This window comes from Passer domesticus, chromosome 8, assembly GCF_036417665.1.
Source record: "Passer domesticus isolate bPasDom1 chromosome 8, bPasDom1.hap1, whole genome shotgun sequence".
Taxonomy (NCBI): domain Eukaryota; kingdom Metazoa; phylum Chordata; class Aves; order Passeriformes; family Passeridae; genus Passer; species Passer domesticus.
The window spans coordinates 40,683,339-40,701,863 of record NC_087481.1 but is presented as its reverse complement, the minus strand read 5'-3'; the positions used below and the strand labels follow the sequence as shown (position 1 = coordinate 40,701,863).

The following is an 18,525-nucleotide window of genomic DNA, read 5'->3' as shown; positions in this document are numbered from 1 at the left end:
GTCACAGAACTGGTATGTTCAGTGTTTTGCAGAATTGTTTACTGTTCTCATCAAATCACATCCCCAACAGAGTAGATTCGTATTCTGTAATGGTGGCTGGATGGAAAGATTGGAAGAAGGTGGCTTTCATCCTAGAATTTAGGACAAATGATACATTTTTTGTCCATGAAAAGACACAAACACACATGAAACTACAAATCTAGCAGCAATTTTTAAGAAACTTAAATACAGAATCCAGGTGGAAGAACAGGAAAACAGGGCAGGTATAAGTCCATCATTCTTGCCTCAATATTAAGTAAAGCTTTGCAAAAATTTCTGCAGGACATATTATTTAGTGGCATAATTAAAAAACCTGTGCCAGACTAAATTTGGTCAAACTTTTCCATCAAGATAACAATTTGAGGAAATTCACCTTATGTCACTGAGTGTGAAGAATTGCAAAGCATTTGATATGAGTCTTCCCAAAAGACTCTTAAAAGGGCAAGATGCAACAGCATATGTGATTATTTCAATGAACACATTAAATTTGCTATGTTTGTACTGAATTAGTAGCAAACTACTACAGAAAGCCACAGGTCTACTTCAGCAGAAATCCATAATTACATTCAAATTCTTCCAATAGTAAAAATCCAGGTAGTTAGCATTCAGATTTTAATGTGTCTTTGTGAACTGGCAACAAGAAGTGTTGACCCAGGAAAGTTCAATTAACATTACTCTTTATTTTATCTACATTTTATTTATTCTTGTAACCATTTTTATTTGGTTTGCATATTGAGCATCTAATCACAACTTATTTTTTTATATCTGATAGCCATCAGATATTTACAATTTTACTATTGTGTCTCTCATATTATTACTCTTCTATTAGTAAAGCTTACTTCAGCTACAAAACAGTTTTAGCAAACAGTACTGCAGTGTTCTAATTTCAAAAATGTTTTTTTTTCTTCCTTCCTAGGCCTGTGTTTCTGGGTGCATTTCTTGAAACATAAAGAAACTTTAACAGGGTCAACTATGAAAAGCTAAAGAACTGTAAACAAATAATTTAAAGAATGAGGCTGTAGGAAAAGTTTGAGTGGAATTCCTTGAAAATTGGTTTTGGAACTGGTAATTCTTAACCTTTCTGGTCTCTCTCTTCTAGACAGAAGAAAAGCGCATTATAAGTCATTTGCAATTTACCACTTGGCCAGACCACAATACTTCCAAACTGGCTGAGCAGCTTGTAAAATTTATTTGTTACATGAGAAAAGCTCACAGGACAGGACCTATTATTGCTCACTGCAGCACTGGCATTGGAAGAAGTGGAGTTTTGCTGTGTGTTGAAATTCTTCTCAGCCATATAGAAAAAGATTTATGTGTAAGTATCAAACAGGTCATTGTTAAATTATTAAACAGGTCATTGGTATGGATGTCAACAACATGGTGGGAACATCTTAGAACAGAATAAATCCTCTAAGAATTCACCGTAACAAAATGGAATAAACCCAGCTTTCATTGTTTTAAACAAAGACAGTAACTACAAATATACCATTTCTAAAAGAGTTGTCACAGCTTCCCCATCTGAATATGCTTAAATCTTTCTTTCTAACTTGCATGTCAACCAAAATAAAAACAATTCTATTCTAACAGTTCAACATCAAGCAGATAGTGAGAGATTTGCGAGATCAGCGTTTTGGCATGATCCAAACTAAGGTAAGTTCTAAATATGCAACTAGATCATTATTTTTTTAAAAGCCTCAATCCGTGATGCAGCTCCATACGCTATGATAAAGCTGGGGCTTAAAATACCATTTTAGTATTCTCATTTGAGGAAAACAACAGCCCTCTAGGCTGTCTAGTTTTAAATATGAAAGTCTGTCCCTTACTGATTAAGTGAAATAAAAGCAAAACAGCAATATAGGACAAATACAACACACCCCCTTTCTTTTTCTAAAGCAAGAAGAAAAGCAAGTATCACAGAAACAGGGATTTACTATAAACCCTACCCTGAAAAATTATACCCTTTAATTGAAATCTTGCTATTGCTGAGTTATCATCACCAAGTAAGCCCTTCCACTCCTGAGCTAAGCCCACTCCTGAAAAGATTTTTCACACAGAAAAAGGACAAGATGCTGCTAGCTCACCTTAGACAAAACCAAATTAGTCAATGAGAATAAAAACAAGAGAAGACTTAAGTTCTTCCTATAGGCAAATATTTTAGCACACACTTTGATAGATTTTTCTTTAGGGTAATGACTGAGCATGTGACTAGAATTAAGCAAATATATAAACTTCACTCTCCTAAATGAGAGTTGAGCACATGCTTAAACTACAAAGTTCCTGTACTTTTACCAGTGAGGGAACAAAAAGAACAGGGATTCTCTTAAATATGTACATTTTGTATCCATATGACATAGATGCTGATGTTACAAACATATAACATATAAACATATAATTTCAGCTAGCCCATCCTTCTTTGTCTAGAATTTATGTTGAATGTAAGCAGGTGTTTCACACTGGTGTCTCCACACACAGGATGAGTATTTATTCTGTTATGAAGTTGTGCTGGAAGTCCTTCAGATCGTGCGAGCAATGGATTCCTACTGAATGTGATTCCTACAATATGACTCTTCCTGTTGCTATTCCATTGGACTCCAGAGACTTCTCAGCAACTACTTGACAGAGATGTCATGCCAGCACAGACAAGTGTTATATGTTTTTTTAGATTACAAAGTAATTTAAAAACCTTGCTTAACGTGTCCTGCGCAAGTCATTTATTTCTTGGCTCAAATATGAAGAAACAGCCAGCCAGCACTGCAACACCGCTGTGTCAAATTGCTATGCACAATTTCTGCATTCTGTGTAATAACATATCCATTGTTAGGAATATGTGTTGGGACTGTATCAAGGATATAGCAGCCTTTAGAATTAGCTTTACTATCCAGAGAGCAACTATAAGGATTTAGGATTGTATTGGTGTTGGGGGAAGAGTAGTTATCCCTCATCTATTGTTGTGCACTGTTTGCTTCTGGACTGCAAATCAGTGTTTACTCGACCAGTTATGCTTTTGCATGGAAGGAATCAATTTGGTGACCTTTGGTTGCTTAAACAATGTAGAACCATCTCCAGCCCATGAGTTTATACCATTATCACCAGACATCTCAAATCAAGAAATTGACAGAAAAAATAGGATGCCTTTAAACCCTGGTCCTCTTCAAAGGAAGAGCATTCTAATAATTGGACAGAATATTAATTTATTCCAGCACTATGAACAGATGTAGATAGCATCAATATTTTCATTCCACATCCACAGAAAAAGAAATGCAATACTAAGCCAGGTGAAACAATTGTGTGTGCGTTGTGGTACACACATACTTTTCATCTTTCCCTAATCCTTTACATTGATGAATTATCTTCTCATTCTTACCTAGGATCTGAAATATGGGATGTCCTGCTGGTTTCAGTAGGGGCTGAATCAGATCTTTTAATTAAAGAACTCTCTGTACAGTTTATTTTTCTTGTAAAAAGTGTTTCTGTTCGTGTGGGTGGATTTGAACAGAAATCTGCTGTTCAAGGCGTAAGATTGTATTTTTTTCCATTTGTTGTACTTCTAAGTCCTTATCTAGAAGGTGGCATATGGAAGTGATTAGATATGCATTAGAAGAGTAACTTGTAAACATAGGAAACTAACAATCTAACTAAATTGTATATATTTTTAAAACTTATTTGGTTTCTGCAAAAGAGAAAATACTAGGAGGCACTGGGTATAAAACTGCAGTTGAAGCAAGAAAATAAAATAACTATTTATTTTATTACCTATTACAAATTAGAGGTTTATAATTCAAAAAGAATGGGGTATTAAATAAAAATTTAAATTATGGCTTTAAGAAAAAGCCACTGTAATACGATTATAATTAAGGACAAGGGCCATTTTTTTTTCTGCCCTCCAATACTCTGAAGGCAGTCTCCAATATAGAAATTCAATTATTATGTGAGCCAGATGCTAATTTCAAACTTATTAATAAAGTTTCAGAGCAATGCTAAATAAATCCAGGAGTAACTCTGGATTTATATTGATTTAAACATATACAGAACTCAATGTTTTGTCTTAAATTAATTGAACTTGGTCCTTCCTCGAAGCATTACTCTCCATTTATTCTCTTTATCATACGAAGATCTGTTCACACAATTCTGTCAAATATCAACAGTCAATATTTTCCTCATAACTTTTTTACCTGCATTTGTTATTTGGCCTTTCACTTTAATTACTTCACATGTACTAGGCAATCAATGAATTACACTGTAATGAATGCACAATTCATCTTTTGTACCACAATAATTTAATAAGCTTCCTAGTGAAAATATTTCTGCATTTCATGCAAAGGTGGTTTTTTTTCTGTGGCTTAGAACAAGTATTCTGGATTTAGAAGACAATCCTCACAGGTCATTATTTGTACATCATCTTTGCAACTGTTTCACAGATGTGTTTGCTGTTTGACATAAGTTTCTCCTGTTTTACAGAGATATTAAAAAGATTTATTAAAACAATCTGCTTAATTTCAATTTATTATTATTATTTAAAAAGCAGCTGCAATACGTAACTATTAACCAATTTGAGCTCTAGAGAAAATATTTTATTCATGGGGGCTTGTCTTTAAACTTCCTCCAAAGGCAGATTTTGTGATGATGTATAGTGGAATCTGGCCACATCCAGCAGCTGACAAGCATTTCCCCACACACACAACACAACTGAGTGTCCCACCTCTGTGTTCTTTATCCATGCAAAACTCCCTGGAGATCGAGGCTCGCTGATATGGCATTCATTTGGAACAAAAGATAACCCACTCTTTACAGAGCTCACACTACTTGACAAGTCAGGATAAACTGATAAGAAAGGAAGATCTGTTGTCCTATTTCATTCTTAGGGAAGTGAGGCAGTGGTTAGTGATTTGTCCAAAGTTTACAGAGTTTTGGAAAACTTGGGAACTAAACACAGATGATAAAATCTCTGATTCTTTGCCTACACACAAAACTATCTTTCCTCAGTCAGAAGAGAGGATCATACTGCTCTGGGTGATTTATGATGAAATATAATTTAGCACAAATGCTATGACTGGAATTTGCACACACCCTAATATGCCAGAGATGTGTTAAGAGAACCTCAGTCTGTGCCTATGGTCACTATTCTTACTTCAGGAGTGGTATTGAGATCACCCTTTGTGCTCTACCACCAGGTTGCCAATCAGGACAAAGTGCAGTGCAAATGTGAACAAAAAGGGCACATTTATTGAAGGCAGTGCCTGCTATAACAAGCACACCAAACAAGTAAATATATGCTAGTCCTCAGATTCATACTGTAGCACAAAACCTTGTCAGTCATACTCTGTGTTCAGACAATAGCTCTGTCCACAGAACGGTACAACTTGTAATCATATTTTGGAGAAGTAACTGTTTTACCAGCATTGAGACTGCTGCTAAGCTTTTTATAGCTACCATTTTATCTCAATTTAAAAGCAAGTATAGCAAGGACAACCACTGCCTAGCTGTAAGGTTATGAAATTGAATGTAGGGGAAAACAAGTGTCCAAATTTTTCTATTAACATTTTCATTGAGTTCCATGGACTCAGAACTGCTTCATGCTGATGTCTCCGTGTACTCCAGTACCCCATCTGCAGTGGAAAAGACACCTGAAAATACCCACCCCTGACAAAATTGGTGCTACTGTCTACAAGAGCATTGTCAGACTTAAATAATTTACTTGTCTTAATATAATAATGTTTCCTTTAAATTTTCTTAGAAAGCCTGAGAGATGAGCCAGTAATTTTTTTCTGTCTTTTCAGTTGAAGTTTATGGCCACACTGAGCAACAGGCCTTCTGTGACAGAACTAATACAGCAACTGCAGAGGGTCTGCTGAAAAAGAGCAGCAATCACTGCCATCTAGGGGCAAATCGCCACCGCGACAGGGCTAATTGCCCTTGGCACAGAGCCACTCCGTGTGTTTTAGCTGCAGAGTAAACACAGCCAGATAAATGGAACAGAGGGCTTGTGGGCAGATTCCACTTGCTAACCGAAATGATATCACTGTGACTTCTTGCCTATACCTACAAGTGCAGCTAGAAGCTCTCTCAGGAACATTCTTTCTGTTGGACAATAGAAGTACTGAATAGAATTATTTTCTCATAAAAAATAATACAATCATTCAAATTACTGAAATGGGGCACCCCTTGCACAGACAGGGTCTGCACGGTGTGTTGCACCCACACTGGATGCTTGCTTGGTGCTGAACAAGTCAGAGTTCCCAACATCTGAAAGAATGTAAGTTTATCTATACTATTCTCTCTTCCTTTAAAGTGTTAGCATTAATAAATAGTACTTTAAATGTTACTTTGCATAATCTGAGTGTCTTAATTATTGGAACTACATAGGAGCAGCAACTCCAGCTTCAAGACACTCAGTTACTAGTGAAGGACAATGGTATTTCCCACAGCTTAAATCACAAAGCTGGACTCAACATGAACACTGCTTGCAAAGCTGACTAAATGTTATTGATGTTATTGTGATACTACAAAACACAGAAGTCAAATGAGCTCTTTACACAGAAAAGAGAGCTCACCCTTGCAGGCTAAGCAGACTGAGAGTTAAGAGTCCACTATTAGATGAATCTGTTAAATGTCCAGTAATGTGTGTGAAGGAAAGGCACAGCTCTTACAAAGATATGTTTAACACTGAAGTGTGGTTTGCACATAATCTTGCATGGGTGTAGCTTTGTAGGGTTAGAATTACAGAAAAGTATTCTGTATTGTCATACTGATAGAGTTGTTTTGTCTTGGTCACTTTGTGCACATCAGGAATAACAAACCTCATACATCATTCATGCTTCTCCAGGCCCAACACCATGGAACAACTAACACTGGATCCCAGAACCACAACTCAGAATAGCTGAGATTGGAAGGAAGCTCTGGGAACCGTCCAGTCTAAACCCTCCAACTCCAGCAGTTTCACCTTGAGCTCAGGACTCCATTCACGTGGGTTTGGGTATCTCCAGGATGGACACTCCTTGACATGTCTAAGCAACCTGTTATGCTATTTGGCCATGCTCAGAGTAAAAAAGTTTTTGTCTGATGTTTAAAGGAAATTTCCTGGATTTTAGTTTGTGTCCATGGCATCTTGTCCTGTCTTTGGATACCACTAATAGGAATCTGTTTCTGCTTTTTTACCTCTTTACTTCCTCCCATTTAGGAATTTGTACATATTGATAGGATCCCCCTGAGCATTCTCTTCTCCATGCCAAACAGCCCAAACTCTCAGCTTCTCCTTACACAACAGACATTTCTTAACCATCACAGTGCCCTTAATATACAATTACTATACACAAGTATAGAGAGAGTATAAGATTCCAACCAACAGCTACATCCAACAGCCTACTGAAATTAGGAGATAGAGTTACTGGTGCCAATTGACAAGTGATAGCTGCTGTTCTAATACCACTTAAGGACTGATCAAGGCCTGAGGAAACAATACAGGAGATTAAGAAAAGATACAGAGTATGGAGCACATCTTGGATGTCAGTCTGCCAGCAATCATCTCTACTTTTTTACATAGTCTTAACTGTTCAGTGTCATCCCATATGAAGTAGGTGGCTATTCAGAATTCACTGCCTTTTCTGCACAGCACCAGTTACACATTCACGCCTGAGGGACAGTGAACTTTTTGCAATCCTGTTCTGAATTATACAGCTATTTAGCTTTCTCATTAAACCATTCAAAAACAAAACCCCAAAAAGCAGTTAAAATGCCTGAGAGCAGTACACCCCCAACCAGGCGACAGACACAATGGGGACTATACAGTAGCTGTCCAGCACCCCAGCTCATTACACAACCTAGCAATTAGCTGAGGTTGCCTGTGCTCCCTCCCCTCCCTGCATTTGTTCTCTTGAGAGATGACAATCCCTTCTTCTCCTTCCTGTTCAACACTCTTGGAAAGACATGCCAATGACTGTAGGCTTTCCTTTCCCATCGCACTGCTGTAAAAAGATTCTAACTATTTCCATTGCCACTTCCTTCATGGCTGAAGCAGATTTATTCCAGGCAAGGCACCAGCTGCAGTACCCCTTGGCTCATTCAGCACACCTACCAATAGTTCCCAAGGCAGAAACAACATGCTGTGAGTTTACTTAATGCCAGCACCTTTGGATAAGTGACAAGGACACTATGAGAAATAATGAACATTAGGGAAATGTAGCTATAGCAACACAAGTATTCACAAAGCAAATCCCCACCATGAGCACAAGGAAACTGCTGTAATTGTATTTGTAAAAGTGCTGATAAAGCAGGAGCTTGGGCTACAACATCAGGAGAAGGCATGCCAGGCCGGCAGTCTTACTACAGATGGTAACACATGCAAAAGCACCCCTATAGCAGATAGAAACTTAGTTCACACACTTTCAGAAATGTTGGATGAAACAACAGATCCAAATCTGAGCCTTTGTAAGAAAATCCCAAACTTCCCTCAGCTCTTTATTTTACTGCTTTAGATTTTACTGCAGGTTTAGCACCATGTCATCAAAGGAACCATCCTGATGACACTCTCATGCTGATCAGGAAGCTGCCATTGTTCCAGAAGCAGGAACCTGAACCTTGGTCTCTCATTAACCTATGCTGCTTCCACCCTTTTCTATCCACTGAAAGCAGGCAAAACTTGTAGTTGAGTATTCAACAGGAACATAGACAATGCTTTCTGACTTCTTTTTTTAATCCCAAGATAAAACAATTTAATTACTCTCCAGGAATTTTGACTTTCACTTGATATAAGAAATAAAAAGTTAGTTTATTTAACTTGAAATAGCACTGCATATATTCCTCTAGAACTCCTGGGTTCCTCTCTTCATCATATCTATAACTCATTTTAAGATACGTTCCTTTAACCGTATCATGCCTCATTTTCTTTGTCTACTGCTTTGCTGTCTTAAAGAAGATGCACAAGTCACAGGTAATACTTGAGAAGTACTGAGTGAATACTCAAGTAAAAGACAATACAAGACATGAAATATTCTTCATGCTTGCACTTTTCAGTTACCACACATTCCCCTTCACCTCTGTGTGTGAGTTAGGACACATGTAGCATATATCTCTGTTATTAGGAAATTAGTACTGAATCATTAAGGGAAAAATTTCACTAAGGGAAAGAGTAGGATTCTGCTCAGGTATTATTTGAAAATGGAGTAGGAACCAAGTGTTATTTGACAGCTAGAAATTCTGCTAGTATCACCTAACTTGAGTCACTTAGCATGGACTCAGCATCATTCCCTTTGCCTGACAGCAATTTTAGATCAAAAGACCTAAAACTCTATGGGACTTCTGTTCCCATAGACAGAATCCACACAAAGCCTGGAATGCCAGCAGTGCTGGGATGACCACACCTCTCATCTCAATACAAATACCCAACTCCTTCAGAGCAACATTGCTCTAGGCAAGAGCATCTCCTTCCAGAGCACCTCATGCCAGCCCCTGCTGAGATTTTCAATGACATAAAGATATCTCCATCTATTCCTTCTCTCAACAACATTCACTTAGATCCCTGGCTAAAAGCTGGGTGGCTGCTGGGTTATGCTCCTCTGCTAGGCTTGGTCAGTGGCCCAAAAGGTTAAATTATCCTTAGAGTCTTCCCGGGATTTACATAACACTCCTTTGAGCTCTATCAAAGCATCTGATGAAACTCAGTTACTTCCTTGGAGTTCTGAGAAGAACACAGATTAAACCGAGAACACAAACATCAAGTCAGTATGTTAAAAATATCCAATGAATAAAATATCTTTTTTCCTTCTCCTTTATCATCAGTTCTCTCTCTTAGTAGTTCCATTAATAGGACAAAAGGTTTACACACCTCACTTCTGATTGTGCATCTTGACTCCCAGTTTTTTGTAAAGTCCTTGAGGAATTCAAAATACAACTAGGCTACCTCCAGGTGGTCAGGACTTCATTGATCAGCGGCCTGTAGCCAGCTGAAGTGATTACAGCCTTGGGCAGAAAAGTATTGTTATCAAAGCTGCTGCTTTCTGTAGCTTCAGCCCAACTTGTCTCAAAATCATTTCACAGCAAAGATGAGGGTAATGTGCCCATTATTCCCATGTCTATATCCTTATAGAGGAGCAATGTCCTCTCTGTAGCTTTACACATGTTCAGTTCCCTTCACAGTTTCCCTCCAAAATGCCCGACTTCTATTCCTGTCTGGCTGTTCCTTGAGCACTGATTGGGATGTGACTGATCTGCTTTTAACTCTCAGTTACTTCTATAACAGCTGAGAGCACCAAGCCTATATATTGCTATTGTCTTCACTTCTGAAAGAGGTAGAATATACTCTCTCCAAATTCATCTCATGTCACAAACACACATAATGTGTACCAGTATGTGAGAAAGCTGGCAAAATTGGGAAGGGCATCTACATGAGTGTGGATGCATTTACCTGCCATGGGAGCAGGCTGGTAATGGATACAGATTGTCAACAAATTATGCAGGAAATGGGGCTAGCCGGGAGAATTTCCACCTTTCTTTAACTTTTTGTCATAATGTTCTTTTTCCCTTTTTTCTCACCTTCTGCCAAATGACAGAATAATCTACACTAAAATCAGATATCAATCCTCAAGACACAGTAATGTGTGTGTTTGCATGTGAGTGTATGTATGTGACATTGCTTTCTATAGAACAGAATCAAAAATACTCAACCAAGTGTACTTTTACAGCTAGTAGAGGCTTTGTAAGTCTGGATTTTACCTTCATTCCTGTCTGGGCAGGAGAATCTCACTGAATCAAAAGATATGTTTATAGCATAGTGTTGAACACGGCTTTCTGTGCATGAACTTAACAGCTTACCACTGTGTCACAATAGTTCCATGAGCTCCTCATTGGAGCAGAACTGCATCCAGCTCCAGCACTGGTCAGGGAGCCTAAAATAATGGTCTCCCCCAACCCTAAACTCCAAACATTCCATAGAGTCTACCATGTTAAAGTCCTAAGGTGTACCCAGCTAGTTTTAGGTTTGTGCCCTGTGCTCACTCTGCCTGTGCAAGCAGCCACTCACCAGGCCAGCTTTCAGGAAGGGCCCATCTGTGTGCAGCTCTGTGCTTGCACAAACACGAGGTGAGGGCTTGCAGAGTCCTGGCAGGATGGGTGCTGACAATGGCCTGTCAGAGGGGGGAATCTCCCAGTGAGAATATGGACCCACTGGGGTGAATTAGGTCACCTCATGCTGTCAGAAACCATAGAGACAGAGCTCATACAATGGCAAGCAGCCTCATATGTGAAGTCATTGGACAACTGGTTCTGCTAAAAAAGGTTATCAGCAGTGATACTACACAGCATGACAGCACTGCAGAGATGAACCGGCATGTGAAGAGAGGCAGAGGTCTGAGCAGCTCAAGGCACACAACCAGAATCCTTAGATTAAAAAACAATTCTCCTATGTGGCTAAGAGAGCATCTGCTTTGGACTTGGTAGGCTGAAAACCTCCCTGCTTTGTCCTCTAGCCTAACTCTTTCTTACCAAAGAATGAAAATATAAATAAGCTGCAGTAGTAGGCTGCAATTGTTTACACTTACCAGTAGCTTTAAGGTTTTCAGCATCCTTCACTGTGTACACACATTCTGGACTCTCAGTTGCAGCTAGATCAATGGTGTAGCCTTCATAATTGCTCCAGAAAACTTTGACCATCATTTTACTGATTCCCTCCTAAATTCATTCTTTCCCATTACAAATCCTAAAAAGGGAGGAAGAAGAAAAGGAGTTTGATTAATAACTGATTGATTCAGACTTTTCTTTCTTTATCAAATATGTCACAAAACATCTGGCAAAAGCAGGGAGTGCTCTGTTTTTCAGGGGACATACTGTTCCCATTTCTGAAAGAAAATCTTGCTGGTTATTATTTGTTCCATCTTGTGAAGGAAGCTGCAGAAATGCTGTATGCTGCTAGATCCAAAAAGTGCACTTGCAAAAATGAGAGGGAAGGCAATAATGCTTATGTTTATGGGATTTAAAAGAGGCAGGAAAAAAAGGGAAAACCCATTCACATACATATTCATGCAGATCAAATGGGATAATTATTTGAACTTCATGAAATATCCTTCATCTTTCCTTATCAGAATTAGCCTGAATATAACTTTAATTTCACTACCTTTCCCTTCACTGAAGTTTTGTGCCCACTGCCAGACCCACAACTCATCCTAGCTCTGGACACACATATGTCACTGCTCACTAGTGGGTTGCTGAACAAATCCACAACAGTACACTCCAGCTAAGGTACTACATGTGCTTTCTGCAAATTTAAACTTGATGGAGACTGGTTATATCATGGGAGACTAGAGCTGCATGATGAGCATTTGTGACCTGCATAATTTGGGTTTATACTGAAACTCTGACCAGACTGATAAAAAGATAGCATTTACATTCCAGCAAAAATCCAATGACAAATTCCTTGTATTTCAGCTCTGTTATGTCCCACCAGCCTTTCAAGCCCTTTGATCTCTGAACTATACAACGTTCAGCATGTATCATTATAAAATCATGTTTAGATTTTGTATTCTTGTGATTCTGAGCATAATATCAATATTTTTGCTTGTTTTCGAGAGGGTGTTTTTAAAATTTATTTTTATCAATTATTTTGCAGTCATCACAAAAGGCTTGTGATCCTTCCAGTTCCCACCAGATGTCACCAAGCTCTCAAGGATCTCTGGAGTTAGGGCAGGAAGAGTCTCTTCCTGAGTCACGTACAGCGTCTTTCCCTTTTCAAGAGAACAGGGTAAGGAGCTGAGGACAGCCTCGCTTTGTCAGTGGATGAGACACTGCTGAATCACCAGTGGGCAAAGCTGTTATGATTTTACTGCTTTTGAACAGTTTTATCTGAAAGGAGTCAATCTCTTTTCACATACTGCCAGGGAATAACACCACCACAGTTCTGCTCTCCTCTGGCTGACACACGTGTCAGAGCAGGAAGCAGGCACAGTAACATGCACAAGAAGCAAGCCTGTGTTACTGCCTTCCAGGCTACATGTTGGGTGAAGTGGCCTGCACAGGGAGTACTGAACTAAACTGGGCACTGAAGCCAGCTTTCCATGCCCATTTTGAAAAACATTTGCCAGTAAGCATTTTGCTTTCTAGGCAGTGGTTCTGTTCTGAGTTTTACTGAGTGCTGAGCATTGTGGTCTCCTGTACAGTATAAATGCCTGAGGTCTCACTACTCAAATATGTCTGTTCCCCTAGAATGAGCCAGCTTGCCAAGAGGCTCTCCTCAATGCATCCCAATTGGCAGAATAGCACTCTCAAGGCTCTGCCATCAGAGGAAATATTCAGACTCAAAGAGATTAGATGCACAGACTAAGATGAATAGAAGTTGACAAATATCCAAGATGTATTTTTGAGAATGAAGAGGGTGAGCTGAAAATGAATGGATTTTAATGAGAGAAGGAAAGGAAATTCACCATGAATTGCAGACATCAATTGTCCTGAAAGGACATTGTTCCCCATGGCCCCAGAACAAACATGAAAGGAACACATTTCATGAGGTATTGTTGGGGCTGGTTTGACTATGGCAGCTTGGGCTTGGATAGAACTTTTCGAGGAGGGTTTCAAATAATTTCACTTCTGAGAGCATGATTTATGGGCTTTTTACAGACACTGAAGTACACATTGAGACAAAATTACTTGGCCTTATGGTGAACAGCTCCTAGAGCTGGGAAAGCGAATCCTGATCAGTATCAATGAACCTCTGCCCTAGGCCTTATTTCTGCAACCTTGCACATGGGAAACTTGGCAGCTGGTTTTCCTGCACCAGCTCTCACAAATGACTGTACTGAAGCAATCACTGTCCATAAGAACAGCAGAGCCCGTTTGTCCTTTGTAGCTGGGAATAGACTGGACACTGCTCCCTACAGAGTACACAGCAGCCAAGAGCATGCAGAAGAACAAACACAGTTTGGGCACACTTGCTAGTGCCCTGACAAGCTGACAACAGTCTCAGGGTGATTCAGCTCAGGAGATAATTTCATTCCTGTGACTCAGCAGGTCATCCTAGTTAGTCTTGTGTCCTGCTCACTGCAGCTATCAGTGTTATGCTCTCCTCCTGCCTATCAAAATAGCTTCCAATCTAAACTGGAATACTCTCATTTTAAGGTGTGAGTTGTCTCTAAGAGCTGCATATATCTTTTGAGAATTCATGACTGCAAATGGAACATGCACTAACTACTCACCACTCCATGATTACATTGTCCCAATTCATACTGCTGAGAAGGAGACGGGAAATAAAATTCCAGCCTGGGCTTTCTCTCCACTTTTTTTTCCCTGCATCAACTAAAGCGATCTATATAGTTATCACAAATACCTCTTCTTCTGAGAACTTCTTCCTCAGTTGGGACAATGACTAAAAGCAGTATCATTGTATTTCCAATGCTTTCTTTTCTGACAGAATAGTAATTTCTCTTCCTGCCATAAACATCTCACTGTGGCAAGTACACAGAAACAACCAACATTTAAAATGCAAGGTAGACATTGTAACACACTGTCATCCAGTACAGAATGAAATTACCCTTATTTTCTCCCTCCCATCAGCATCCATTGTCATGACAAATGGTCTACTTACACACACGTGACCCTGGGATTAGAAGCACAAACCTCTGCCATTTACAGAACATTGCTTTTCTCCTTCACTACAGGCAGACATGATCACAACTGACACAATGCCTTTGCTCACACAACAGCCAGCCTTGTTCACTTTGTGTTGCAGCCCATGCTATTGAATGTTCACTGCTTCTGGTACCCAGTGCAGCCACACAGTAATTCCAATAGCTGGCAGCTCTTTTGCAGCTGCCTGAGCTGCAGTCAGACCCATGACCACAATGTGGCTATGAACTTGAAAGGCCATCTGAACATTTTGCTTTTTATTTGTTTTGTAACTGATGGGAATTTTTCCACCTTTGATGCTATTGTAAGGAATTCAAGCCATAAAGCAGAAGGGTAGCAGGACTCTGGTCAGCTGAACACTAACCAATTCCAATGTAAAAGGCCCGTATTTTACTTCTGACTCTTTCCTTGATCCATTTGCCTTCTCAATATTGTTCTATTTCTCATCTCTTAATTATAGCTCATCATTATTCCCAATTTAAAAAAAAAAAAAACAGATGAAGGGAAAAGAAAGAAAAAAAGAAAAGCAACAATGAATTTCAAAATGTATCTGAAAAACCAAAACTTCTTTGGTTTCCTGAAATCTAGACAAAACTGTAGAGGCTCCCAGGAACAATTCCTGTTTCCAAGCACTTCAATGAGCAATTTGAGCCAGAGATACTTTAATTCTTCATTAAAAAAGATTCCTTAGAGGTCAACTTATCTTGAATGGTCCTGCAGTAATAAAGTATTAATGGAGAGAAATTAATTTCCAATATCACTGTCACATCATGCTGTCAGAAATAAGTGCACCTGCCTACCATGGCTCAGGTTTAATTACTTTAGTCCTGCTGTAGAGAGACAGCCCTACCTGTTGCCTGGCCTTACTGCAAAGCAGCATAACACATGCCATCCCAAGACAGCACACAGAAATATCTGATTCCTTAGTTGCATCGAGGGTCCTTATTTGCCTGTGTGCACTTCCTTGACAAAGAAATGAGTCTCACAGCAGTTGATCGTAGAAATCTCCTTGTAGCGAAGATTTGTGGTTTCTCCCAGTCATGGAGTTCCCTTCAGGCTTAGTTGCATTCCAGTCTGGGTTTAAAAAATTGCTAATGGAAAATACTTCCACACCCAGTGGCTAATTACTTTCTCCCTCAGAAGTAAAATCTTGGGTTGGTCATGAATTCACTACTCTTAACTGTTAGTTTCAAGGGATAGCAGAAAGGTCTAAAAGGGACAAAGGAGATCATGTGGTACCTATAGGAATGTAGTTATGCTTTCTGCCTTCTAAACCTTACTTCTAAGTAATTGATAATTAGGATTTGTGTTGATTCATGTCTGCAAACCTAGAGCATGAAAAAATGTATTAGTGATATTCACTGAACTTTCTATAATTCCTTTTATCCCCTATAAAGTTCAGTGTTGCTGACATCAAATGTCTGAAAATGAGAGGCTATTCTTCAAAAATTGGAGATTCATTAAAAAATAACCTTTTTTTTTTATTCAGCAATATTCCACTTGTTCAAAGTTATATGTTCAGATTTTCTTCCTCAGCCACAAACATTTTTTTACTTCATAAGCAGATGACTCCATGACCAAGTTTTTCAAGGGGAAAAAAGAAAAAAAAAAAAGATAAAATATTCCTGTTTGAAGCACAGGACTTAGTGATGCTGAGAATTCCTGCATGGTTCCAAATGAAACTGGACATAGGCCACAAGTAGTAGGAAGTTTCTTGCTGGCACCCAAATATTCAGAGGCTATGCTTTCCTTCCTGGCCTATCATCACCAAAAAAGAAAAAAAAAAAGAATATAAATACAACTGTGATTGTGTTCCTGGAAGGAAACATATCAGGTTAAGCATGCAGGAAGGGAGCCTTGGTGCTCTCCGGAGGTTCCTCAGTTTCCAATATGAGAGGCATGGGGTGTCGTCCAAACTCCAATATCAACAAAGCAGTTGTGACCATCTAAAATGCACTATGCAGTCTGGAAGGCCACATTCAGATCCACAGTTAGGGGCAATACACATTTAAGGAAACTACTCTAATCCTTCTGATTCCCTCACTGGACTCTGACTATTTAAGAGCCAGAATGTTATGGACCTCATCTCTGCTCAGATTTTGGTTCAGCTGCCCCTTCCAGCACAAAACAAAGCACAATGAGCTCTAACAGCCCCTCAGTTGCCCATCTTGTCTGAAAGAAGGTCACTCCAACTGGGGCATCTGGCAAGGTAAAAGTAGCAGCATAGTATTTTGAGCGTGAAAGGCAATGCTGAGAAATTAAGTCATTTGGTTCCCAAGCACAGCTGGCTGCCTTCATGTCCCTGAGAGGACTAGGGTTTGGGGGAGGGGTATAAATTGCATGTTTCAAACTGTCCTTATTAACTAGACATTTCATTTAAATTGTACTTAGCACCTGCCTCCAATTACCTGACTTCAAGACCCATGTGTGACAGAAGCTGGAGCTCTGATTAAATCCATGCTTCATACTAGTGAGCCATTAAGCCAAATCAAGGCTCACCGCTCCTTTGAAGGAGATCATTTGTCTTCATTAAAAGTGTCCATCCTTGATTGCCCTGACAGGAGTTTCTCCCTGAAAGATAATAAGGTCTGTTATTGTTGAGAGGTAAAATAATGTATTGCAGCCCTCTAGAGAGTGATTTGTATTTATTAATGTTCTCACAAATTACTGTACCTGATTAACCTGTGACTGTGACAGGCAGCAGGGTGTGCTGCTCACCACGGCCATTCCTGCTGGCCACTGTCTCTCCTGAGATCACCAACTGCTAACAGCACATAAGGAAGTGGCCTCCTGCCCTTCAGTGATGCCTCAGGTCCATCAGGGAGTGATGGACAAAGCCTCAGCCAAGTTGTGAAAACCCAACTGGAAACCCAAACCACATCTTTGGTCAGGTCCTAATCTTTGGTCCAGATACAGAGGACTACACAAACATCAACATCTTTGATATTAATATATTATAATACTACACAGTCAAACCAGTGTCTTATACTTCTGTTTCAAGTATTTTACAAAGGAGGTCCAACTTGAGTTGTGAGGAAAACGAAAACATGGGAATTCCAAACTTTATCACAATCACCTGAGAAGCCAGAAAAAAAAGTGAAGGTGCAGAATTCACGTTTTCTGAACCACTAGCCATGCCATTTGGCACAATGAAAACTGTACAAATCCTATTGCACTGTTCTTTTGTGACAATCAAAATCAAACTAGAATCAGTGTTCTTCCACAACAACATCATAAGTAAACCTTCTCCAGAGGTCCTGTGGACATTGACAGGAAACATGCAGGAGACTTAGAAGTATTTAAATAGTTGCAATTCCTACTGCAGTAAGAGTGTGTGGTAGCTCATCTCTGGGTCCTGAGTCTCTTTTGTTCACCCCCCAGAAATTTAGAGATTATAGTTTTCCACCATAGCCAATTCTAGCTAAAATAAGTAAGAGTGGTAGCTCGTCTCTGGGTCCTGAGTCTCTTTTGTTCACCCCCCAGAAATTTAGAGATTATAGTTTTCCACCATAGCCAATTCTAGCTAAAATAAGCTCACCCTGGCTTTTAGGTAATTTTCATCAGGCCATTATGCTGGGGTCATTTTCTTTGAGAAGACAGTGTCAGATAAACACTTCATAGTGCCCAGGTCAGAAAACAGGAATGTGTCTGAAGATCTCCTCTCATCTGTGCTACCCAACTTCTGTTAGTTCAGCAGAATTCAAATAGGGACATTTGAGTCATTCCTCTATAAATGAAGGAGATACAATGTGGGAAGAAGTTGAAAGAAAACAGAATTTCAGAGCAAATTCAAAAGGGATTTTCCACTGAAGCTTCAGGGAATAGCCAGTTCCAGTTGATATACTTCTGGTATATCTCCAAGTCAGAGAACTCTGGGGTCAT

General features: G+C 39.4%; 2 protein-coding genes across 2 annotated transcripts in view; one reads left to right on the top strand and one right to left on the bottom strand.

Annotated features, from left to right (window-relative positions):
* FRMPD2 (FERM and PDZ domain containing 2) overlaps nucleotides 1-4,481 on the top strand; it is a 54,851-nt gene extending 50,370 nt beyond the window's left edge. Inside the window, exons 41-43 of the mRNA XM_064430737.1 lie at nucleotides 1,139-1,354; nucleotides 1,627-1,689; nucleotides 2,512-4,481. Of these exons, the coding sequence (XP_064286807.1) occupies nucleotides 1,139-1,354; nucleotides 1,627-1,689; nucleotides 2,512-2,583 (351 nt within the window). The 3' untranslated portion in view covers nucleotides 2,584-4,481. The remainder of the gene's footprint in view (nucleotides 1-1,138; nucleotides 1,355-1,626; nucleotides 1,690-2,511) is intronic.
* MAPK8 (mitogen-activated protein kinase 8) overlaps nucleotides 1-18,525 on the bottom strand; it is a 175,108-nt gene that overhangs the window by 113,768 nt on the left and 42,815 nt on the right. Inside the window, exon 2 of the mRNA XM_064430754.1 lies at nucleotides 11,571-11,728. The gene's annotated coding sequence lies outside the window, so the exon portion shown is untranslated. The remainder of the gene's footprint in view (nucleotides 1-11,570; nucleotides 11,729-18,525) is intronic.